At 44.0% G+C, this 26,819-nt stretch overlaps 1 protein-coding gene and 1 non-coding gene across 3 annotated transcripts in view; one reads left to right on the top strand and one right to left on the bottom strand.

Annotated features, from left to right (window-relative positions):
- Window positions 1-26,819, bottom strand: part of CAMSAP2 (calmodulin regulated spectrin associated protein family member 2) — a 95,906-nt gene that overhangs the window by 28,776 nt on the left and 40,311 nt on the right. For both annotated transcript variants that reach the window (XM_024749638.1, XM_024749640.1), the window contains exons 3-4: window positions 13,793-13,954; window positions 4,963-5,046 (exon numbers count right to left, since the gene is read on the bottom strand). In XM_024749638.1, the coding sequence (XP_024605406.1) occupies window positions 4,963-5,046; window positions 13,793-13,954 (246 nt within the window). The remainder of the gene's footprint in view (window positions 1-4,962; window positions 5,047-13,792; window positions 13,955-26,819) is intronic.
- LOC112402651 (small nucleolar RNA SNORA62/SNORA6 family) lies at window positions 19,729-19,873 on the top strand. The gene has a single exon (XR_003003749.1). It is a non-coding gene; the product is annotated as a small nucleolar RNA SNORA62/SNORA6 family (small nucleolar RNA).

Here is a 26,819-nt window from a genome sequence, read left to right as displayed (position 1 = left end):
CACAAATAACATTATTTGGAAAAATAATATAAATGAGGTATTTTCAAGAACTTCAAAAATCAGAAAAATGTCATCTCAAGAATCAGAAAAATACCAGCTTCCCACAGAGATAATATTTCCAATAATTTTTTCTTATTGCATCAGGAAGAATAACCCTAATACTTTTTTTGCATGTATTTGAATCTCTCGTTTAACCCAAAGTTTTTGGCAGCTGCAGATATAATAGCCATAAAAAGTGCCCGAGCAGGACCAAAGAGCAGGAAGCCCCTGTGAACGTGTCAGGATCCCCAGGGAATAACAGAATTTTCAAAAACAGGAGTTTTCTTGTTTTTGAGACTAGAAGAATCCGTAACACAGAAACTGATGATAATAAGAAATTACTATGGATTATACAAAACAGGAGATAAGCAAAGGAGTCTCTCGTGGTTCAAATGAGTCTGCATTTCTTGCAAAATATTCAATACTCGACCTTTTTACTAATTCAGACAACTCTGAAAGAGCTCCCAGTGGCTGCAGCTGGAAAAACTGAACAACAAGTCAATACCACAGACTGGATCGTAACCCAAACTATACAACACATACACAGGAGCCCGTAACAATACAAATTAACACAGGCTGGATTGTAACACCAAGTACAGAGCACATACACACCAATCCACATTGATACGAATAAACGGCTGAAGGACATAAATAAATGGAGAAAGTACGAATCTCACTTACAGAATTCCAGATGGTGTATATACTCTTCCCTTCAGGGAGGGGGAGCTTAACTTCCCTCTCCTGGAACATGGGGTGGATTTAGTGACCCACTTGCAAAGAAAAGAGCACCAGAGGGGCAAACAGAAACTTTGCAATGAAGGAGACCACTTTCAGCAAGTGGTCAAGGCGGACACCGTCAGTGACACGTGCTCCCTGATGTGGCGTGATGAGATGTGAAGCCACTTCTGTGGTGTTCTTCTCAAAGGCCCACAGGCCCGACCTCATCACAGGACACAGGAGACAAACCCCAGTTCAGGACACTGGTAAAACAGCTGGTCAGTACACAAACTGGGGTAATGTAAATAAAGTCTGTAGTTTAGTCAATGGTAACGCACCAATGCTATTTCCTTGGTGTTGCCAAATAGGCCACGATTACGTAAGATGTTAACATTGGGGGAAGCTGGATGAAGCTGTACTATCTTTGGAACTTCTCTGTAAATCTAAAATTATTCCACAACAAAGCTGATTTCAAAAATAAATACACACGGAATTACGTGAAGGTGGTCAAAAGGCACAAACAGTTACAAGATAATAAGTACTAGGGATGTGATGTGCAGCGTGTGTCAACACTGCTGCGTGTTATACAGGAAAGCCGCTAAGGGGGTAAATCCCAAGGGTTCTCATCACAAGGAACAGACAGGTTTTTCTATTCCTTTACGCTGTATCTATACGAGAGGATGAATGTTCACTAAATCTATTGTGGTCACCACGTACGTAAGTCAAATCGTTATGGCGCACACCCTAAATTGACACAGGGCCGTATGTCAATTAGATCTCAATAAAACTGGGAATGAACGAATCGATGAACAAATGAATAATGATGGACAGAAACAGATTATAACCCATTAAATAAAACAAGAATCCATCAGTTCATACAGATAATAAAGAGAGGATAGGTAGATTGATGAATAGATGAGGTCAAATTTGCTTATAATAGAATCCTAACTAATAAACGTAGAAGAAATGATAAAGTTAGAGAATCGCCATTTTGTAACCACCATAGTAAAAAGTAACTGAAGTAGGTATCGTCAATAAATGCTAGGTCTAGGAGGTGGGGAAACACGGAAGAGGAACAGAATATTTACAGTCTCAAAGTACCCTCCTCTCAAATTACTTATTACGAAAGGAAAAATTATCATCATGCCGTCAAAAAACCCAAACAACATCTTAACCAACTGATCAAGATTAGTATCACCTAGTAGGGGCAGACGGATATCACACGCCTCTGGGTACAATACTGGGAAAAGGACACACTTTACATAGTATTCTAGGCTAAAAAAAAGCACAGCTTAATCTAACAATGAGGAAATATCAGAAGAACTGAAATCGAGGGCTATTCTATGAGAATGACCTGTATTCTTAAAAAATGTCAAGGTCACGAATGAAAAAGAAGAGCTGAGGACTGTTCCAGTTTAAAGAAGATGAGAGATACAACAGCTAAATACCTTACCTGACCCTGGACTAGATCCTGGACTAGAAAAATATATAAAGTTCAATTGGGATGACTGACAAAACTAGAACATAGGCTGTAAGTCTGATCAGAGCACTTTATTGACACTGTTACCTATCCTGTGGTCATGTAAATGAATAGCTTTCTTCCTAGGACATATACATTGAAATATTTAGGGGTGAAGGGGTATGATACATGCAACCTTCCTTCAAATGTTTCAGAAAAATGTACACATATATACGTCTGTGTGTGCAACATGTAGTGCACAGAGCACACAAAATGTCACACTGATGAATATGGGGAAAGGACACGTAAGGGCTCTTTGAACTATTCTTGCAACTTTTTGTTAAATCAGAAATATTTCAAAATAAATGTTCTTAACAAGTTATATTAAATCCATACCAATCCAAATCTTTGTAGGGTCTTGTATCCAAATGCACAAGACTACTGATCTATAAAGCTGCTGAAGAAATCTAATTTTCATAGTACTCAGGCAAAGATTAAAATCACGGTACTAGGATATCTAACTAATGTGTAAGTTTCTTCAGACCAAATCATCTTTATAAAATATTGCTCGGAGAAAAAAAAGTTATGGTACCATCTCTGAATTTTAAAAATGTTTAAATGTATACGTAAATGTGAACGTTTATAAGGAAGAACTTTGTTTTTACAAGAATGTAAAAAAACTTTGTTTTTACAAGAATGTAAATCAAGAATAAAATGATTATATTTCTAACCAGACCAAATAGTTCAAATGCCCAAAATCCCACTGTTGGGTAACAGAGCAAGGCTTCATCACCTACTCTGTGCTTGGCAGTGTGCTCTTCACGGGGACCCCTGTACTTCACAGACTATGTGAAATGAACACTTACCTTCACAAAGGTTTTCACAATGAGAAAAAGGATAAAATTCATTTGAAAATGAAGGTATTGAATCTAAAACATGGCACAGATGAACTTATCTACGAAACAGAAAGAGACTCACAGACATAGAGAACAGACTTGTGGTTGCCAAGGGGGAGGAGAGATGGGGGAGGGATGGAGTGGGAGTTTGCAATTAGCAGATGCAAACTATTGCATATAGGACGGGTGAACAACAAGGTCGTACTGTACAGCACAGGGAACTATATTCAATATCCTGGGATAAACCGTATGGAAAAGAGTATGAATAAGAATGTATATATGTGTATAACTGAGTCACTCTGCTGGACAGCAGAAATTAACACAACATTTTATAAATCAACTAGACGTCAATAAAAAAGTAAATGAAAACAAATAATAAAAGAGGAATAAAAAGAAAATGAAGGTATAAATGCTATGCTTGTGCTCAAGTAAAAATGTGTACTGACCCAAATATTTAAGTGAAGGACACTCATTCATTCATTTACTCAATCACTCACTCAGCAAATACTGGCTGTGAGGTCAGTATGTACAACTCCATGGGCCAAGTGCCGTGAAAAAGTCAGAGTGACGTGATCCAGTAGTGTCCGGATACCACAGTTTGCTTTTCTTAAAGGTCAATTAATCTGCAGTTGTTTGGAACACAAATAGCATTTTTTTCCATAGAAACAAGGTTTACTGGATCCTGTGTCAGCATATAAAATCCCCATTTAGTTCATAATGTGTAGGCGAAACTACAGAATTAAACCATAGATATAATAAACGAGGTTTCCATGGAAATCCTGTAACACAGGATGCTGCCGAACCTCATTCCTGATTAGAGCCAGGAGCAAAATGGGGGGTGGGGGGGGCAGGATTAAATCCATCTCCAGGGCAAGGATTTCTACTACTAAAGGGAGGGAAAGAGCAAGGGGGGAAACTGGAGAGGGCTGGGGGACTCGAGGGACAAGGCGGGGGCAGAGCTGGGGGAAGCAGGGAAGCGGGTGCAGATCTCCACTGGGGAAGGTGGTCAACAAAGACAAGAATCAAGCCCAGGGAAACCACTGTGATCCCGAGCACCAGATTGAGACAGAAGTGTAGGTGGTCTCCGCACAACTTGCCTGGCGCAGCTGGTGATGCACAAACCAGCTCTTTCCCTTTCCCTCCTCCGGTCTCCTCTCTTACAGAGTATCAGTAACTAGCAGCATTCGCCCAAAATGAACAGAAGTGCTGTATAATAATGAAGAGACTTAAAATAACCCAGGTGGAAAATAAAGTCTCTGCATACGATAATTTCTTATACCTCGATTCAAATGCTAGACAACATGTTTAAAGGGCCCTCATTATAATATATTTTAAAAGATGTAGGCAATATACTTTAGGTCTTAGTATAGAACAAACACAAACACACAAGTGTTCGGAGAAAAAAAACTCTAAAAGCCTGTTCAAGAAGTTTAAAGAATTAATCCGTGTTAATGTTTCTTCTTCCTTCACAAAACAACCATATGTACAACTTATGATTCCTGGAATGTAATTTTAGAGGCTGGTCTTACTACAAGTCATTATAAGGTTGATATATTGAAAAATGTTTTCCTGTTTCATATATTTTACCAAACAAAGACAAACCCATTATTTTTTGCCAAAAGAATGTCAGAAGCTGAGCTCTAGTCATTAACAAATTTTCCTAAACACCGTCATCCAATTAACCTTCATTTTGCACTGCTACTTACTTGGTATTTATGGAAAGGCTTTCTACGGTACAGTTAAGATCACCAAAAACGAATTTGATGAACACACTCTTAACGCTTCCCCAAAGAGCACACACGTATGAACATAGGGTCTCACAAAGGCGCCTTTTTTCTTAAGAACATGTACCTTTTGGCCTCCTGAAGCTTCCACTGTGTGGTGGTCTTTCAATTTCTGTGTTTGTTCCATTATGTCTTTCAAATGTTCATTTACCTTAAAATATAAAAACATTAATTTGAATTTATAGTCAAATATAACAGTAAAATAACATGTACCTTAAAATGCCTGTGTTCAGATCTCTGATGTCAAATACCAGTACCATGCAAATGAACAGAATTTCATTTTCCCAACCAGAAAAAAGTATTTTACAGGTGTTCTGTTTGAAATTCTAAAATTCATGACTTTACCAAATACTTGTTGAGTACCTAGTACATGTCAGGTACTAGCTGGAGTGCTAGGGGGAAAAAAAGGTACTTGATAACTTCTGTTTTAATGCTTGGGAAACAATAAAACTTTTTTCAGTAAAAAGTTTACAATCTCTTTTAGGACTGCTAAGTGAAAATTATTTTCCTCAAAAACACTCGGAATCAAACTCTTTTTTTTTTTTCCAAATGTCTTCCTTGTCTTTTATTCTTTTCTTTAAAATAAATTTATTTATTTATTTATTTATGGCTGCGTTGGGTCTTCGTTGCTGCACGTGGGCTTTCTCTAGTTGTGGCGAGCAGGGGCTACTCTTCATTGCGGTGCACAGGCTTCTCATTGCAATGGCTTCTCTTGTTGCAGAGCACGGGCTCTAAGCGCCCAGGCTTCGGTAGTTGTGGCACGTGGGCTCAGTAGTTGTGGCTTGGGGGCTCTAGAGCGCTGGCTCAGTAGCTGTGGCGCGTAGTCTCAGTGGCTCCGCGGCACGTGGGATCTCTGAGCCGGACCAGGGCTCGAACCCGTGTCCCCTGCATTGGCAGGCGGATTCTTAACCACTGCGCCACCGGGGAAGCCCTGAATCAAATTCTTAGGCTGTGATCTCATAGGCATGTCCCTGGATCGTGAGTAGGTTTTAGTGTGGTCATAAGGCCACAGTTAAAATACATGAAAAATTTTTGCATATGGGAACTTCTTAGGGAGAAGGTCTGATTTATCTATCAGATTGTTCAAACAGCCCATAATTCAAGATGATTAAGAGACACTCTGTCTAGTGCAAAAGTATTTCTTCAGAATAGTTTAGACAAGTTTGGATTCTGAGTCACTGATTTTAAGGTCAGTCCAGTAATAATAAGCAAATGTTCAAGCTAATTAATAATGGCATTCTGGAAACTCTGAATGGTATTATCAACCACTGTAACTCTAAACTAAATCAATAATTTTCTAACCTCTTCTGCTGCTTAAAATTCAGTTCAGTGCCTGAGAAGAAAAGACTGAAGAATTTGAATTTATGATAGATTTAACTAACAGTTGCGATACACTCCGAGGCGTTAGAAGGAATTTAACCAACACACAGATTCATCTTGGGTTGTACTGCCAAGTAGGCTGCCGTGCTCTAAGATCTTAGGGCACCGACTTGGCAGTGTAAAACACTCTTCCGAGGAGACAGCAGAAGCAGAAGCGACCCGGCTCTGACTCAAAACCCCTCCTCACAAGCCACGACCTTAATAATTTCCTGATACCTGAGCCTTCGTTGCCAGCTGGAATAAAACCTACTTCACAAGACGTTTGGAGACGATGCCTCTAAGACGGTCCCCAATGATCCCCTTGAGTGTGGGCAGGGCCTATAATTTGCTCCTACCCAACAGAATACAGCTAAGGGGATGGGATACCACTCTGGCGCTTACGTCTCGCACACTAAGCCCCGCTCTCTCCTCCTGGCTTTGAGGAAGCACGCAGCCATCCCTCGAGCTGCCCTACAGAGAGGCCTGCATGGTAAGGAGCTGGGGGCAGCCTCCGGCCAGCAGCCAGTAAGGAACCGAGGCTCTCCGTCCAACTGCTGGACCTAAGCCCTGCCAACAACCATGTGGGCTTGGAGTGGACCCTCCACACCCAAACTTTCCAATAAGACCCCAGGCCTGGGCAACACCTTGACCCAACCTTGTGACAGACCCTGAAGATGGAGCATGCAGGTAAGCAAGGTCTGGACCCCTGACCCACAGAAACTGGTAATCCTGAGATGATTATAATAAGTGAGTAAATAACTGAGCTACCAGAAGTTTTAAGCAGTTAAGTTTGTGGTAATTATTACGGCAAAACAACTAATACAGAGAATAAAAGAGATAATGTATAAAATGTACCAAGTAAAGTGCATAATACAGAGCACAGACCCCATAAATAGAAACTACTACCATTACTTAGAAACGATACACCCCCGACGTAATTCCAGATAGTTACATGTCTGTAAGGGCCTTAACAAGTCCTACTCAAAATACTTTAAGTTGATGCAATGGCATAAATCATCCAAAATACCAAACTCATGATTATAAGAAAATTTTACACGTTGATAATTCATTAATTTTCTAATAGGGAAACTACACGGAAAGTGACCAAGACCTGGTCACTTCAAGTTACTTAACCTACCTGGGTACACAAGACAGATAAATGAGATAATTAGCTTAGTAATTCTTAAGCCAGTTCCCAGATGCTGGTTAGAAAGTTCTAGCACTAAAGTTGAGTCATGACATTCTTTGCGCAACTCACGGATAAAAAGTTCAAGATGTGTGTGTATCAGAGAGCCCACCATGACTTGGAGGCAGTTCACCACTGGAACGAGCGCTGAGGACCAGTGAACTAGAGAACGTACAACGAACAGCCGGCGCTGGCATATGAATTAAAAATAAATGTGCTAAAACGTCACACGCATTTTTAAACATCCATTAATTTAAAAATGGACACGAGCTTTTGTTTAATTTTTTTTCATTTAAAAATACAAAACAGTCATGTGTATCCTTGCCTTGATGTAAGTCTAAAGTCAGTCAATACTTTTTCCTTCCTCCTGAATAATACAAAAACCGTAGAAAGGCTTTAATTCAAATCACCTCCTCTCACCCCTCACGTTACTTTAACCTAGCAACATAGCTCTTCCTTTTTAAGGGCCTCAGAATTAGGCACGAGGTTTTAATGACACTTGCTTAGATGTACCCATGTGCACACCAACCCCCCCTTTTTTTTTTTTTTTTTGCGGTACGCGGGCCTCTCACTGCTGTGGCCTCTCCCGTTGCGGAGCACAGGCTCCGGACGCACAGGCTCAGAGGCCATGGCTCACGGGCCCAGCCGCTCTGCGGCATGTGGGATCTTCCCGGACCGGGGCACGAACCCGTGTCCCCTGCATCGGCAGGCGGACTCTCAACCACTGCACCACCAGTGAAGCCCCCAACTCCCCTTTTTATCACTGCTTCCTACACCCCACCTCTTCCTCTAGGTTCCCCTTCTTTCTTCCTGAAGCACAACCTTCCAGTACTTCTTTCTGCAAAGGTCTGAATGATAAACCACCTGTCTGAACCAATCTCGATTACAGCTTTAGTCCTGGGCGGAAGTACAGAACTCTAGGCTCATGGTTATTTTTCTTCGGCACTTTGACGATTTTGCTGCAGTGTCTTCTGGCTCAACTATTACTGCTGAGGTGTCTACTGTCGCGTTCCTTTGAGAGAGACTGTCTTTTTATCTGTGGATTCTGCAGTTTCGTTGCTATATGTGTAGGCGTGGATTTATTTTCATTTCTCCTGCTTCAAACTCACGATGGCTCCTGAATTTGAACGTCTATGCCTTTCATCTATTGTAAAACATTTTCATCCACGTCTCTTCAATTATTCTCTCCCCAGCCCACCCACTCCCTGTTAACTCCTTCTGGAATTCCAATCAGACCTCTAGGCAAGTCTGTTAACCTCAATGTCACATATCCCCTCTCATCTCTCTGGGCTGGTTCTGGGTAATTTCTTCTCGTTAATTAACTCCCCTCTTCAACTACGTCTAATCTTCTGTTTAATCTTTTTGTTTCAACGACTAAAATTTTCAATTCCTGAAGTTATATTTTATTCTTTTTCCAATATACCCTCCACGCTGCCTTATTCTTTCCTATGGCCTTTATTCCGTGTTTTATTTTCAGCCACTCAAGCATTTATTTTTGTCTTTTCAGACTGCTCTCCTCTCTGCAGCTCTCAGCGTGTGGGCCTTGTCTGTCAGGTTTGCTGACTCTCCCGCGTACGTGACGGCATCTTCATCATTTCCTAAACGCTTGTCGTTGGTACTTTTGCATCTGCGAGAAGAGTATCCCTCCCCCACTGCTGGGGACTCCCACGGTTTGGGTGCAGAAGTGACCTTCAGAGCAACTTTACCTCTGCTGGTCTGCCAGGTGCCAGGAAGATACCACTGGCCTGGCACTGGGCTTTCTGGTCATCTGTCGCCCCCCACCCCACGCTCAGTCCAGGAGGCCTCCTCCCCAGACCTGGAGGGAGACACAAAGTCAGCCCAAGACGACCCGACAGGCCGCATCTTCTCGCCAGGGGGTGGTTTAGGTGTGGGCCTGAGAACCACCCTCCTGGGGGAGACCTTCTGCGGGAAGGTTCCTTTGCTGATAGCAGCGCCCAGAAGACCCTACTCTCATCTTTGCCGGACATCGTTATGACCGCACATGTACGACCTCTGGAATCACCGCAGCCATCGTAAAACCATGCGTGGAAGTAGCCCCGTGGCAAAGCTGGAACCCCTGCATTACTGATGACACTAACACCGTCAAGGCCCACCTCCAGGTGGCACTTAAGAGCAAAGACATCGCGGCTGGTGTGCTCGTTTCCATTGAGGGCGCGAGCTCTTGGTGGGTCTACACAGAGGTCACGGTTCCAGCTTCCCGTAACCGGCAAAACGCACGGCCTCATCTGGCATCTAGTGACTCTCGAGCCCCGGCAGAGGCTCCACGGCCCCTGAGAGGCCACCAAAGCCTGCAGCCCCGCTTCGTTTCTGGCACCCGACAGTTTCCTTTTCTGTCTCTGATGCTCAGCTCTGTAGCATAAACCTTTCCAACTGCATTTTATCAAACATGTCCAGGAGTTTGTAACAGGAAGGGCTACCGCTGAATGTGACACGCTGCCAAAATAGCTACAATGTCCTGTCCCGGCAACATGTGTTACAAGGCGTCATAACGCCCATGCATCTTGAAGCATTTTGACCATTTACCAGTTATGGGGGGGAGGGGTTGGTAGGGCCCAAACTTGGGAAAGTTTATAACTTTTTCTGGGTTTTTGGTTTGGTCCTTTTTCTCAGCATTTTCTTTTCTTTCTTTCTTTTCTTTTTTAAGTTAAAAAAGAAACACTTTCAAATTCAATATCAGGTAGTTGTAACTGATCTGTCAGTTTGGAAATATCTTCATGATTTTTTAAAAAGTCCTTATCTGATTCTCTCCGAAAAGCAAACTGGTCACACGTGAGCATTCTGAACCACTATTCCTTCACTTACTCATCCACACGGTCAACAGCGACTTACTGAACTCCGGACATTATATGAAGAGGCTATAGGGACACAACAGTGCATAAATACAGTCTAGTCCCCGTCCTCACGGAACAAGGGAGACGGAACAAAAAAGGAAAAAAGGGTGAAAAACTCTCCCCCCCCACAAAAGCAATCTGTAAGGAGTGGTACAAATCAATGAAGAGGTGAGTAGAAAATCACGGGAGTGGGGAGACCTATCTTGGCAGGGACGCTGTCCCAGAGGCGGCCTCTGAAGCTGCAGCCACGACACAGAGAGGAGGATGAAACACAAGCAAAGGCCCTGTGGTGGGAAAGCCTGCTGTGTTTGAGGGAGTGAAAGAGAACAGTAAGGCTGGAGCCTGGTGAACCCAAGGGAGGCTACAGATGGAACTAGAGAGAGGTAGGGCCAAGTGACAGAAGGTTCCTGTATTCACAACCCTTGTGTACCCCGCCTGGCTTAGCCATTACAATCTTGTCCTCTGTGATCTTGCTTTTTTTAAGTTTAAACTCATTTACAGTCAACAATGCTGATAACTATTCTAGCCATGTAATTCCCATTTTTCTACGGCAGCTTTTTGTTTTTTTTAAATACCTGTATTATCCAGAAGAAAAGGCAACTAGGTCAGGATAAGGCAAAATAAGAGCCAGAAGAAGCGGTACGTACTCCACTGGAGAGCGGAAGGTGACGTCACACCCAGAGAAGAGACGCCGATGCATGCCGGGGCTGGTGGAACCAGCGAGAAAAAGCTACTCTGAGCTACTCTGAGGTGCAGGTTCAATCATCTGGTTCCAATCATGACCTGAAAACTGAAGAGGGTGGACACGGCTGCCTAAAGGTGTTGGACGTTCCAAATCAGGTGATCTCCTTACTTTCCGTAGACTCCCAAAGTTCTACAGTGCCGAGCCCGATTCTGTGGCTTAAACTCCCTCTTCGATGTATTAAACACCATCGCTTTGCCAAACACGGCACTAGTCCAGGCGCTTAGCGCTAAAAAAGAAAGATGAGCACAGTACTTGCCCTCACATCGATTATTCTAGTTTGTTCAAAGGATTAAACTCTGAAAAGTGCTATAAAGGAAACAGAGCATCACAGTAGGAAGTAAGACTTGCCAGGTGCCTACTTTAGACAGGCTGCGAGGAGAAAGCGCCATCCAAGCTGAGAAATGATAGCGCAGACGCACCGAGCCGCACAAAAGGCTGGGCGATGGGCCACCCGGGAACGGGAAGCATCGTGTCCAAGGGCCAGAGGTGAGCCCCGCAGCTGGGACGAAGGGAGGGAGGGCAGAAGAGGAACAGTGGCCCTGACCTGGGATGGAGGTGCACACAGGGGTCGGGCTGGGGGGTACTTTGTCGGCGCTGGTCCACTTGACATTTTCAGTGTAAAACGTGAACCCGGCATGGTCCGAGTGGCCTGAAAGCAACATCCTGGGGGTCCTGGCTCTGGTCCTGCTGAGGCAGCAGGTGTCACCCGGAGCTTCCCAGGGACACCGAGGAGAGCTCTGGACGCGACGGCAGGACCGGGAGGGCCAGCCGCTGAAGGAGGAGCGCGCCGAGTGCGGTCGGCCTGCGCGGCTCTGCCCTCAACCCGCGCGAGGCTGAGTGGCTGGGCTCAAGCAGGGAGCTGCAGCCTCGGTGGCTTGAGGAGCAAAGGGGGCAGTCACCGGCGTGGCTGGGTACCAAGGAGGAGCAGCCTGGCCGGAAGGACTCGTTCATGGAGGGGACCCCAACCCACACGGAAACTGCCACAGATCCTTGGCTGGCCTGCACCGTGCTAGCAGGAAGGGGCCCCGGAGCCCAGGGAGGGGACAACTGCTGGGACCCCGGCAGGGAGGTGGCGTGGCGCTCGGGCTTGGAGAACGCCCGGCGGTCCCGAGGCTTCACAAGGCTCACATGTGAATTCGAGACGCGGACAGAAAAGCAGTCACTGCATTTGTCCGAATGGGAGCCTGCAGTGGCCTCAGCAGCGACTTCAGGGTGGGAGTGGGGGAGGGGATGGAGAGGTTCTGTGTGCAGAGAAACAGGGTCCGAGTTGGATGGGGAAGCTTTGTTTACCAGGACGGGAGACAGCAGAGCAGCCTTATTCTTACGAGGATGACCCGACAGGGAGGGAGTCGGGTGACAGAGGAGCGTGAGGGTGGCCCACAGACCAGCGCTGGGACACTGCCAGGAGCTTCTCAGAAACGCAGACTCTCCACCCCAGCCCAGACCTACATTGGGACCTTCCCGGACCGGGGCACGAACGCATGTCCCCTGCATCGGCAGGCAGACTCTCAATCACTGTGCCAGCAGGGAAGCCAAAGGTGAACATTTTTAATAGTGGGGGTGTGAGAGTGAGGGAAAAGAGTTAAACAAGAACGGAAGGTCTGCGGTGGGTCGTGAAGGTCACGTGGTTTCTGACGATGAGTGGGTCCAGGATAGGACCGTGATCCCTACAGCTAACGAGCGGAGGGCAGAATGCCACACGGGCCTTTGACACTGACGCTGATACTACAGACCACGATGGCAGACGCAGGAGTCTTCACACTTAGCTTCTTGTTACAAGCTCCATGCAAGCACTCAAGGCGGGGACACCTGAAGATGTAACTTCTTTTAAATCCGTTCAGGTCTGTCTTGCTCACAGATAAGGTTTGATTTTCTCTGGGGTTACAGTTGTAAACGAAAGAGAGTCAGGAGGAATTAACTATTCAAATTGGTAAAGGGAGCAATAAATCGACAATTGGAGCATCTTCAGAGCACAAATAACGGATCACAGCTCTATAAAAATTTCCAAGAGGAGGAATCTACAATCTATATAGTCTTATGCAAGTCAGCCAAGCAAACCTAAAAATCATCTAGTTGGAGATGAGAAACTTATCTCATCCCTGGGCGTAAAAAATACTTACTGAGCGCTCGCAGCGTATAGTTAGTCCCCTACGTGGAGGGCTCTGAGTTTTCTAATAATCTAATATGAACTAGATTAATCATTAAATGTAACTACAGATACTGTGGAATACATGAAATCTATGTCCATCATTTTAACAGTATATATATTTTTTTAAGTCTAAAGGGAACGGGAAATTTCAAGTAAGAGCGCGCAGCTTTCGTTTTCACTTTGATTTCAAACAAAAAGAGTTAATGGAATCTGTCTTAGTCCGTTCAGGCTGCTACAACAGAAATACCACAGACTGGGTGGCCCGTAAGCAACAGAAACGTATTCCTCAGAGTTCTGGAGGCTGGGAAGTCCGAGATCAAGGCGCCAGCAGACTGTGTCTGGTGAGCCCGCTCTGTCACACGGCAGAAGCGGCGAGGGAGCTCTCTGGGGTCTCCTGATAAAGACAGTGGCACAGGTCCCACGCAGGAGGGCCAGGCCCTCACGACCTAGCCACCTCCTGACACCACCGCACTGGGGCTTATGACTTCAACATATGAACTGGGGGGCAGGGGGGACACAAACATTCAGTGTGCAGCACAGTGGGGATGTGTGATGTTTTCTGGCTCTGAGACTTTTTTTTTTTTACCCGAGGGAGCATACCCCTACCTTATTTATCCAGTACATGACGGCATCCTCAATGTCATAGGGCAGATCTGTGGCTTGGAAGAAAGCCGAGTACTGCTGTGCGCACGCGGCCACCTTCTCCACACTGACCATCTCCACGGTGTAAGCCATCATGAGGGTGTCCATCATGGCCAGGTGAGCGCTCTGGAAACAGACACCGAGAACGACCGTCAGAAACTGCTGCTTATATACGTTTACATATTAATAGTATTTCCTTATGAATGGGAGCAGGACTCAAGGCTGTGGAAGACGAGCCTTGGTGAGAAAGCACAAGTGGTCCAGGCCGGAGGTGAGCTGACGGAACCCGAGTCATCTGTCACTCAGACACGTCCTGAGGATCTATGCTCAAGACACACGTTACCTCCTGCTCAGAGCACGCTCCTTTTCCCGCGTGTCCTGCCTTTGAAAATGTCGCAATCATCGGCTCGGCAACGCAACTTCAAACTTCAGAGCAGTCTCTGAGTAAGTGCTCTCCTCACTCCTCTCCTCCACGTGGCAGAAATGTACACACGCTACTTGTAAGCTGTCTCTCAAGGCTACCCGCCTGGTCTGGCGGCCTCCGCTCCCATTCGGACACCACCATGTCTCTCCCCTGAACAAGGCAAAAATCCTGGTTTTCCTGTGGCTCCAACTTCTTCCTCACGCTCTGCATCCAGCACAGGACTTCTAGTCTTTCCTTTGTGGCTGCTTTTTGCGGGGTGGAGGTTTCAAACAGAAACGTTATATGGGGGGAGGGGGGGTGTTTCTTAACATTTCCCAACATTACAAAGTATCTAAAGTCGAAAGTACCCTCTCCCCCTCCTGTTTCCCAAGCAGCGTCTACGGTTTGGTACGTATTCTTACCAAAAATGTAATTTTGGTAAGAATTTACACTGCTTCCTATTCTTTGGCGTCACAAACAACGCTACAACCTTGTGTGCCTCCAGGGACGATTCTCCACCGTGCGGCTACTGGGCCTGAGAGCAAACCTCACGCTAAGCTTTGATGAATAATCACTGATCTGCTCTCTAGAAAGGCTGCGGCAACTTTCACATCCCCCAAGAATGTTAGCAAGGGTGCTTGTTTCCCCACGCTGTTTGCCAACATTAGACATCACTGCCTTTTTATCATCTGTATTGGTCTGAAGGTTAAAAACCCCACTCTTGTTCAGGCTTTGCATTTCTCTGATTGAGGACGGGCATCTTTTGTATGTTGGGCAATTATTGGTATTTTTCCCTTAGGTATACTCACCTTTCTTTATTTCTTGATTTGTAAGGGCTCATTATTTATTAGGTACATGAGCTCTGGACCATTCAGGTAGCAAATACTTTTTCCCGGCCTGTCTTTGGACTTTCAACTTTATTCGGAATATATTATGCTGCAGAGAAGTTCTAAGTATTTACTCGGTAAAACCTGTCAATCTTAACGTTCTCCTTCACGACTCTGGAATTTCTCCCAAGCTTACAAAAGGCTCCCCCCGCACACCCCCAAGAATATAGAAATAGTATCCTCTACTTTTTCTGTTAACGATACTTTAAATCCACGTGGAATTTATTTTTGAAGATGTTATCAACTAGGGACTAGTTATTTTTCCACATCAGAGACGTCATCATGTCAGAGACGTCATCATATCAGAGACGTCATCATATCAGAGACGTCATCATATCAGAGACGTCATCATATCATGCTCCCCTAAAGTCTACCTCATCTTCTGTATAATAAAGTCTAAGGCCCCTCCCTATCAATCCAGTTTTACAACCCACGTTTCCTTCCCCCAATCTACATTCCGTTTAGAACAGCCTCAGAAGAGTGTTTGCTGCTCCGCAAACCCGTCGCCAGGCTTCAAGCTCCCGTGCCCTCCCTGCTGTCGCCGCCTCACACTGCAGACCGAGTCCTGTTGTTGGTCTGACTGTCACCCTCTTTCTGACCCCGTTTCCAATCAAGATGGATCATTCTGCCTACAGAGTGAGTATACTATTTATACTTGCATGAAATTCTTTTCTTCTTTGAGTTTTATTGCGATGTAACTGAAATACCACGCTGTGTGAGCTGAAGACTGGACACACAGATATTGTGAAATGATGAGCACAACAGGTTTAGTGCCACGTGCACTGAATTCTGACTTCATTATCTGAAGCAGGGCATGGAAAACAGTATCTGTAAGAAGCTCCCCGGATGAGGCTAACGAGAAGCTGGCTGAGGACCACAGACTGTCCGGCTGCAGGACAGGAACCATCTCCCTGGTGAGACAGCGAGACCCCAAGGGCAAGGGCACTGTCTGAGCATCTTCGCACTCCCTACACCTCACACGGTACCTGACAGCGAGCACGGGCTAAAGGAAGGAAAGGAGCTGGCCTACTGCTCACTGTAAAGGGCGAAGAGCTAGCTTGACTCTGGAGGCTGAGGAAGCGGGTTCTGACTTGGACGTGGCGGACCAGCGTACTGAAAACTTAGCGGCGTTTACAGGAAGGCAGGTGCTCTGTCTGAAGCGGAATGCCTGATTACGGCAATCGGAAAACCAACGGTGACTCCAGGTGCTGTGCTGAGGGCTTTATTAACATACGAGCTCTTCCAGTTCCAATCTTTGCGGAAGTGAGGCTGGAGATAATATACATTTGTTATAACCCTTAAAGCTCTGAAGGAAGCATCGTTTATGTTTTTAACGTGAGGAAGCTGAAGCTCCAGAAATTAAATAGTTTGTCCAAACCCACGCACTCCTTCTATTGCGTAGTGTGGTTGGCAGAAGCTAAGTCACGTACCAATAGTTAGGCAAGAAATATGTTCTGGAAATGGTAAACAGTCATCACATGCAAGAAGGAAAACTCAGCATCATTATTTGCACCTCAAGTCATGTTTTCACATTCTCCCTCTTGTTCGGGCGGCTACTGTCCAGAGAGAGACCCCAATTCCTTCTTCAGACTCAGAGTGGACACGGGATCAACCGCAGCGCGCCCTTCCACTCAGGTGATTTCTGTGTCCTCTCTCTATTCACTCGAGCCCTAGGGAGCGGGGTCCCGTCTTTCTCATCTTTGTTCCCAGCACAAGGTTTTGAGGGCAAAGTCTGAGTAATCAGTATTTACAGCATTACGAAGCATAACTCTTTTGAACAAACATGTGGGAAAACATCTCAGGAGCTGTAAGACCATCCACCTCCTCTTCACTAAGACTCTTTTCTCTTGGCAATTTATTCTACAGGTACAATTTAAGAGAGAAAACGGAGCTGTAGGAATGAAACTGACCGTTACAGAATTGTATATAACAAGAAAGGAAGCAACGTTACAAGCACAATTAACAACTTCTGCCATCCTAAGCTCTTTAACGATAGGGGAAAATGTGCAGAATACAATGTTGAGTAGAAGAAACAACGCCATACTATAACAATGCTCAAAATAAATATACACACAGGAATGGACAGACACAAGTGTATGTACGCATACACCTTGAATATACATAGAATATATATATATATATATAACAGGAAGGGAAAAGGAATGAATAAAAATAAAACTTACTTAGAAATGACCGCGTTATAATATGCAAAAAATACATACAAAATCTATAGTTTTCTTCAAACCTTAGAGGATAGCAAACACTAAGTATAATTAGTAATACATTTTCAGAACAAAGCTCATCTCACTGATTACTTCACTTCCTAAATTTAAAAACAGGCTTAAATTCCACTACCGCGTTTACAGATATTTCCATAACATGTCCACCCACTTTTAAACTGAGAACCTTCAAATTTTATTATGATTTCTTTTTTACCCCTTAACTTTATGAGGTAGAAGTAAATTTAGAAATTATATATAACAGAAACTATATACATAATGAATCTAGAAAGCATCGACAGTGAAAACTAAGCTGTAGGCTACAATCAATCCATTTGGAACGATTTATGTCTCTAAATAAAATACACGCATTTAATTGTTTACCCAAAGCATTAAGGTCAGAATAACAATAACGGCAGCTAGCACTGAGTGTTACGCTCCAGGCAATGTTTCCCGCATTTGTGTCAACCCACTTGATAACACAGCGCTGTGAGGTGCGCTCTTATTAAACCTGTTTCACAGATGAGAGAACGGAGCCACCCGTCCGAGGTTACAGAGCCGGGAGGTGCGGAGCTCACACGGCCCAGCAGCAGCCTGCAGACCCCAGGGCTGGGCACCGCGGAGGCAGTGCAGAGCCCGCCACCCAGGAGCAGCAGCAGAAAGGCTAGTGAGGAAGGAAAGCAGGAAGGTTCCCTGCATTTTAGTGAAAAAGGCAAGGACAAGGAGGCCCGGGAACTCACTGAGGCCTCTACTAGCTTCTAGATCTGGGTTACAGGTTACATTTTTGTTATCTCCGACCAGTGGAGTCTAGACAAAAATGATTTACATTTAGGTATCAGAAATGAAGGTTAAGCCTATTAAATAAAGAAGAGCATCGAAGTGTTGTAGGTAAGAAGGCTATTAATGAGCCTCACAGATTAATAACATCCAAGTTCTACTATTTCATGGCTTTTTTATTCTTTTATCAGACGTAGGACTAAGAAAATATTTCCTAAACTGAACTCAGGCCTGTGGCGCAGTGGCCAGTGCACCAACCGTGTCCAAGCCCTCCTAGAGGGACACGGGAGGGAACAGACTTAACAGACGGACACGAACAGGAAGAATTGGAATTATTCTGCTAAAGTGGCACACAACAGCATATACACATCACGCTACAGTTTGTCAAAGTTAATTCCGATTCAGAAAATAATATTTTACACATCATTTATTTACATAAACGAGTTCACCAAAATTTTCATTTACCCTTCGTTTACATGGAGATACAAGGAAAACAGCACTTAAAGCCCTACTGAGATACCACTTCCCACCAGGAAGGCTATAATTTAAGAAGTCAGATAATAACAACCACTGGCAAGGATGTGGAGAGATGGGAGCCCTCGTGCCCCGCTGGCGGGAATGTTAAATAGTGCAGCCACTGTACAAGAGTCTGCCACTTTCTCAAAGAGTCTGCCCCAGCAGCTCTGCTTTTACGTTCAGTATACCCAAGAGAAACAAAACACGTGTCCACGCAAAATCTGTACACAAATATTCAGAGTGGCATTATTCGTAAGAGCCAAAAAGGTGGAAACAAGCCAGACGTCCATCAACTGAGGACAGGATAAGCGAAAATGATACAGCCACGATATTCTGAATGGAATATAATTCGGCAATAAAACGGAACAAAGCCTGACATAGGCCACAACATGTGTGAACCTGGCAAACAATGTTGTTTTCTAAAATGGATTGTGGCAGTGCTTACACAACTCTGAATATACCAAAACCATTGCACTCTACGCTTGGAATGCGTGAACTGTATGGTGTGCCGATCATACCTCAAGTCGTTAGCCCCCAAGAGATCAGATGGATTTATGACGCTCTGCTGACCCTCTTCCAGTGTAAACACCTCAAAAACGACCGTTTAGGTCTAAGTCAGGCAGTTAGCTATATCCATGTGTTTGCAAAGTATCTTCAGAAGGACTTCAAGGTGAAGGGACACTTATCTTTCTGGACAGTGAAGTATTTTAGATATTATTAAAAAATAAATTAACATTTGCTTACTACCATAAGTTTGTTTTCTACATAACGTTAAGCAGGAAACATCTATATATGAATTGATGACAAAAAGTAAAATAAATAAATACGCTAAGTTAATTCTATTTTCCTCCCACAGATATTTATGTTCACTTCCTTTTTTTTTTTAGGTTCACTTTCTTAAGGCTCCAACTAACCTGGATAAAAGGTATATATAGTTTACTTTAAAAGATTATTATTTACGATCTTTCTTAGATACTGTTATTTTAGTAGCTAGAATCTTAGCGACAGATTTCTATAGTTGGTGTGAGAATAGAAATTTTCCAGAAAAACAATTTATTTCCAAGCATAATGTCGGTCCCCTTATATGATAAGAAAATCTTAGCGTATCAAAAATTCAGGCTATCAAAAGTAGGCTGGACTCACAAGTGTAGGTAGTGTGCTACATGAGGGGCAAGTTTTTTGCTAACATCACAAGGGTCTTTGGCCCAATGAGTGGGGTTTGATAGTAATACTTGCTACAAATGTAAAAAAAAAAAGAAAAAGAAAGGTAGGCTGGTCCAAGGAGCAAAAAGCACTGGCCTTAAAAACAAAGGCAGGACTTCCCTGGCGGTCCAGTGGTTAAGACTCCACGCTTCCACTGCAGGGAGCATGGCTTCGATCCCTGGTCGGGGAACTGAGATCCCACGTGCCATGAGAGGCGGCCAAAAAAAAAAAAAAAAAACAGAGGCAGACTATCACTGAGACAGCAAAGAGTTTAGTTGTAACCTACAGGAGGATCCAGGCATGGCTGTTCCAGTCATAATGATGCTGTATTCAACCTGTAGTAAACACAGTCAGGACCAAAGCGGGCCAGCGTCGTTCTGCTACACCAGACGGAACGGTGGAACTGGGCGCCTTGGCAAGGGAGGTGATGTCCGTGAGACTCAAACTCTTAACATGAATGACATTTGCTTGTGACCACACAAAAGTGATACGTCGATTTTATTTGGACGCATCTGGTTAGACATGTGAATGGGGTAAAGAGAGAAAGTTAAAAAGTACGATTACCAGCATGGAACTATTAAGCACAGTGATACTTATTTAGCTGCCATTTTAACTCTGCCTAAATTGAAAACATACCGTAGGACACACAATAAAGCAGTCGAGAGTTCTCTTTAATCCGTGTCCGTCAGGGCGGCAGGAGCATCTGGCTTACATTCTGTCATTTGCGTTTGGTGAATCTGATAATCACACACCCAATGGAGAACTGTTTCCAAGATAATGTTGAACCAAACCGACATCAAGCTTTATTACAAAAGGAATACGTGCAAGAAACAGTGCAGCCCAAACGTCTATCAAATTGCAAGTCCCAGACCAATGAAAGAAATGATGTCTCCTGAGCAGCTCCATCACTTCCTCTGGACTATATTTAACCTCAACTGGCAAGTTAAGGATGTTTGCCTGAGGCTGCACCGGGCGGACGCAGACAGGGACTGCACATTGGTAGCAAATAAATACGGTAAACACAGGAAATGGTTTACAGCAGTGGCTCTGAATCTGGCTCATCATCAAAAATCACAAATTTCCTGGCCCCAAACGTCAGAGGGGCCCCAGAATAGCATCCTAACAGGAATCCTGCCCCCCAAGGCCCTCAGCACGACAGACTGACAATGACATCACTCCACAACCCGAGGCCGTCAGGGGCTTCCCGGGGCCCACCACCCTTCCAGGGTCTCCTCTTTCACTGCTTCTCTACGTGAACCTATGGTCCAGGAGCACAGGTGACGAGCAAGCAGAGTGCCTGCGTTCAGCCTTGACTCTACACCTCCTACGTAACCCTGGCCAAAGCCCTCCATTTCTTTATGCTTCACTACCCTCAACTGCAGAGTGGGCTGACAACAACAGTACGGGCATTTCGTGCCCTAACAACAACACGGTTTACGTCAAGAACAGGGCTGGGGTAGACCACTCGCAAGATCTGCAGCTTTGTGACCAGGAGGTAACCTGGAGAGCCCGGCTTCCACCGGGCTGGAAGCTGCCCCAGTGCGCAGGGAGAAGTGCACAGAAGCAAGTGTGGACATGCTGCGTGCTTTCTAATTAGAGGCTGGCTGGTGGATGATGACACAGATGGACGTGGATCTCAGCCAGCAGAGGTGGACCCGGGAAGCAGTGCAGCTGTCCCCAGCCAAGACTGCACTCGGCCGGGGCTGCCCTCGGGAAAGGGCCCTGGGCAGATGCCCCTCTGAAGAATGAAACAGGAGAGAAGGCTGTGGTGTCAGTTTTGGACTGGAGGTTGCCCTAAGAGCTCATTATCCTACGTGTACATCTCTCCTAGCCTAGAAGCAGTAACACAATAAATATACCTGTGCCCAGATCCTGGTTTCTAAATAACATCTCCACATTAAAATAAACCCAAGGCTCTTTAGAGAATGGCTGATTCCAAGTCAGAGACAGGAAAAGCACAAAGTGAGCCTGGAATAGCTAGTTGGGTCAGAAAGAAAAAAGTATTCAAAGACTGCTGGGGAGCTGTTAAAAGGATACAGGAGTCAGCCTACTGGGGGGTCCCACTGGCCAAATATGGGCCCACGTGAATACACAAAAGATTAAAAACAAGAATGAATCATAACACAAGTATCAAAACCAAGATGAACCCATGAGTCCACAGTGATAATCACTAAAGGGGCAAGGTGGATGAGAAAGCTTTTCTTCACAGAACAATGCCAGGTAAGAAATATAAAAGGAATGAGAGAATTCTTAAATCACCATATTCCAACCACCCCTGCAGTAATTCATTCAGGCACAGATCACCCAGAGATGCCAAAACCGCTAGGTGGTGTATCACTGGGAAACACAATGTGCAACAAGTGTCGAAGTATCACTCCACATAACGCCCCCGGTTACAAAGGGAAAAGTGGTCAAACTTAGAATCACCAGTAACGGGACATGGTAAGATTTAATCAAGAGTATAACATATCACCTATTCATGTCATAGCGTTCATGTCAAAAGATTTTACTCGGGCTTCCCTGGTGGCGCAGTGGTTGAGAGTCCGCCTGCCGATGCAGGGGACACGGGTTCGTGCCCCGGTCCGGGAAGGTCCCACGTGCCGCGGAGCGGCTGGGCCCGTGAGCCATGGCCGCTGAGCCTGCGCGTCTGGAGCTTGTGCTCCGCAACGGGAGGGGCCACAACAGTGAGAGGCCTGCGTACCGACAAAAAAAGAAAAAGATTTTACTCTGAATCTTGTATTGATATTCTTATCCCACAAAATTACGTTTACAGAGCAAGCTTTAAATGCTGTCTAGCTAAAACAGGAGCTGCTGATACATGCACAGAATAAGCGGTTTCTGTTTACCTTCTTAATTCCTAGGTAATTGTTGGTGGCTTTCTCCCCAAACCATACCACACAAGGAATGCATTCCAAATGTGTATCTGTCCATTAAACAAGTCATCAGATGGGTACAGGAGAATGTACGGCCTTAATGAAGTTCTAATGAAGCGATACTTGCCAGTCCTGTTGCTACAATTAGATACGGAAACTGAGGAGTTTTCAATAAGCCAAAAAGAAAATATATATAAAATCAAGAAAAAGGCTTAAAGAATAAAAGGCCTTCAACTGAGGTTACATATAAGCCCCCTAAACGATTCGTCAGTACACAGAGCAAAGAGGTCGGAAAACTGTCCTGGCATCAGTGCCATCCAGATGAGGCCGGCTTCTCTGCGGCACCCCTTCCAGAAACAGTGCCACTCCTAAGAAATTTTAGGACCTAAAGTGAAAATAAATTTTATTTCTTTTAGTTACTATTTTGCTTTACCACACATTAAGTAACCATTTTTATAACAATAAGTATGTAAATATATTATTTTGAATTAATTCACATACTAATATTCAGTTTACAAAAGACCTAGGAAGAGAAACAGGGCAACAGAAACCGATCACAATTGCTAAAATTTACTGACCTCTTATCACAGGTCAAGTACTACATTAGACGCTTCCCCGGCCTACTCTAATTCACCCTCACAACTGTGGAAGGTAGACAACAGTGTCGTTCCTTACACAGACAAGAAACTGGACCGCAGAGAGCTTCAGAAGCAGTCCAAAGGCAGACAGCTATTTGCTGCCACCCGAGCCTGTCCTGCTCTAGCGACAAAGGGCTCCAGCACCACCACTCTGCCTCGTCAGCAGAGACGCGTTTGCCAAAGGGCACAAACCATTTCTGCTCCAAACTGCAGCATTTCCTTTCAATCTTAAACGTCCATCCTTCATAAACTTCTTTTAAATCAAGCTTTTTATTTTGAAATAATTACAGGTTCACATGCGATTGTCAGAAGTTAACACAGAGACGCCACGTACCCTTTACTTGGTTTCCCCCAACGGTAACATCTTGTAAAAGCACAGCGTAATGTCACACCCAGGAGACTGCACTGACACAATTAAACTGCAGAACCTGTCCATCCCAAGGGTCCCTCCTGTTGGCCTCTTACAGCCACATCTACTTCCCTCCTGCCCCTCCCTCTCCTCAGACCCTGGCAACACTAATCTGTTCTCTGTTTTTACAATTTTGTCCTTTCAAGAGTGTTACGCGGATGCTATCACACACTACGAAACTTTGGGGGTTGGCATTTTTTACTCAGCGTATTCCATGGAGATTCATACAAGCTGCTATATTTACCCATCGGTTGTTCCTTTTTATTGCCGAGTCCCAATAAAGCTCTTAAGACACTGATTCCTTGAGATTATGACTGTTTACACTTTTGTAAGTGTAAACACGTCAGCTTGAGCTACACATTGAACGTCCAACAGAAACTATCTCACTTACTCTTTTAGGGGCCTGCTAAATAGATTACACTGAGGTACTAAATGAGTCAACATCATAGGTGGCTGAACTTTCCCAGTTTAACTTACCTTTCTTATGAACGTTTAAAGCTCTAACTAAAGTTCGCACTCTTAAAAAGAAGGCTGTAGTGGCACAGTTAAAGTAAGAAGCAGTTTATTTTTGGTCAGTATTAACTGAATTCTTAACCTAACCAGCTTATAAGAAAGGTAAACGTCTGTGAAGGTGTTTAAGGAAATAATAACTATAGGTGGTAGCTGCCCCAGAACACACCTTCGATGGACAGCACAGGAAAAAGTCTAGAAATGTAACAGACCGCTCCAGCTCTCAGTGGCATGTCAGGCTCTCCAAGCGGCGACAGGAGGCGGTGGGCTCAGAGATACCTGTACACACAGGGTTATCCACTTCCTACCAAGCGTGCTCAGCCCAAAACGGACGAGCACACGCACGTGTGCACCTGTACACACATACAGAAAAATGCCAAGCCTTAAGGATCTCACAAGGACTTGTCGGGCAGTGGATAAAATGCACATCTTAGTTCTTGGGCTTTTGTATATAATCTTCAGTTGACTATTTTTAACTCATGAGAAAAAAATCTAAGCTAATTTCTACTCATTTCTTTAGGTCTTGGACTAAACATGGCACCACCCAGAAAGCTTTCCCTGATCGCTACTCCCCACCTCTGACTAGATTAGGCTTAGGTGCGTCTCTGGGAGGTTCCCCAGCACCTATAGCAGCAGCAGGTACCATGAAGCAGGTGCCTCTTCCCTGTCTGTCCCTCCTGCTGGACTCTACGTGTTCCGATGGTTTAGCTCTGTATTAACACACATTAGGTGATCAACAGAGAAGTGCCTGCCCACGAATGAGCATGTAAGAAACACACAGTGTAACGCTGACTGGGAGAACCAGTCCTCTCATGACACACCCTAGAGAACTGAAAACAGGTATTCCAACAAAAACTTGCAAATGAATATTCATAGCAGCGTTGTTCATAGTAACCAAAAAGTAGAAACAACCTAAATGTCCATCAATTTATGAATGGATAAACAGAATGTGTTCTACCCCTACAACAGAATGCTTGTTGGCAATAAAAAGGAATGAAGTATGGCTACGTGCCTAGAAGAACCTTGAAAGTATTATGCAAAGTAAAGGAGCCAATCAAAAGGAGGCCACATATCGTATGAGTCCTTTCATATAAAATGTCCAGAACGAACAAATCCACAGAGACAGAAAGGAGACTAATGGTTGCTGTGGGCTGTGGCAATGGGGTGGGGAGGTTCGGGAGTAACTGTTGATGGGCATAGGCTTTCAGGTGTGCGGTGGAAAGTTCTGGAGCTAAGTGATGGCGATGACTGCACAGCACTGTACTTAATGCCACTGGACTGTACTCTCTAAAATGGTAAGTTCTATGTTTTATATAGTTTATGATAAACAGATAAATAGATAAACTGGTCATACAACCAAAAAAACCCCAAGGTTTTTCCATTATTAATGAAAGATTTCAACCCACAGAACCAAAAATTTAAGTGAGCCCTTTGCAGAATATACATAAAGAAAAATGCACATAGGCATCTCATAGTCAAACTTCTGAAAAAAGGGGAAATCTTGAAAGAAGCCAAAATATTGATATATGAAGAAAAACAGAATTAAGAAGAGAAACAGAGAAATCCACAATTAGTTGAAGTTCTTAATACTTCTTTTTCAAGAATCAGTAGAACAACTGAACAGAAAATCAGAAGGGGTATGGAAGACTTGAAAAGCATCGGGCAAAACGACCTGATGTTTACGGAATGCGATACCAAAGAACAGTTCTTTTCAAGTATACGTAAACACCCACCAAGACAGATTCAAATGCTGAGGCATAAAACAGTCTCAACATATCTAAAAGGACTGAAATCATACAAAATATGTTCTCTAACCACAACAGATGTAAATTAGAAATCAATAATAAAAAAAAAGGTATCTGGAAAACATCTAGGTACTTGGAAATCAAATCATCTGAATTTCTATGAGGCAAAGAAGAAATCACCAGGGAATTCAGAAAATATTTTGAACTGAACGGTAATGAACAACATTCATTGGTTTTTGACTCCATGTCAAAATTTGCAGGTTGCAGCTAAAGCAGAGCTTAGAGGGCAACTTTTGGCTTTCAGTGTTTATAACAGAAAAGAATACTTTTAAATCAATTACCTATGATTCCATCCTTAAAAAGCTAGGAAAAGAGGAGCAAATTAAATCAAAATAAGGAGAAGAAAGGAAACAATAAAACTAAGAGCAGAGATTAATGAAACAGTAAAAAAGCAAAAAGAAAATAATGAAATGAAAGCTAGTTCTTGGAAAAGATTAATAGACTTGATAAACCTCTACACAAATTAATAATATCAGAAAAGAAAAAGGGGGCATCACCACAGGTTCTACAGATATTAAAAGGATAATAAGGGAATATTATGAACAACCTAGTGCTAGTAAATTTGACAAGTTTAGATGAAATAAACAAAGTCCTTGAAAAGACACAAAATAACCAAAACTGACATAAGAAACAAAAAAAAAATTATAGCTGTAAATATAATTTACAGCATTTATAGCATTCACCACCCACCTAAACCTACTTTTTTTTTTTTTTTTTTTTTTTTTGTTTTTGGGGGGGGGGGGTTTGTTGG

Source organism: Neophocaena asiaeorientalis, unplaced genomic scaffold, assembly GCF_003031525.2.
Source record: "Neophocaena asiaeorientalis asiaeorientalis breed wild unplaced genomic scaffold, Neophocaena_asiaeorientalis_V1.1 scaffold44, whole genome shotgun sequence".
Classification (NCBI taxonomy): domain Eukaryota; kingdom Metazoa; phylum Chordata; class Mammalia; order Artiodactyla; family Phocoenidae; genus Neophocaena; species Neophocaena asiaeorientalis.
The sequence above is the reverse complement of the archived record's forward strand: the minus strand, read 5'-3'. Positions and strand labels throughout refer to the sequence as shown.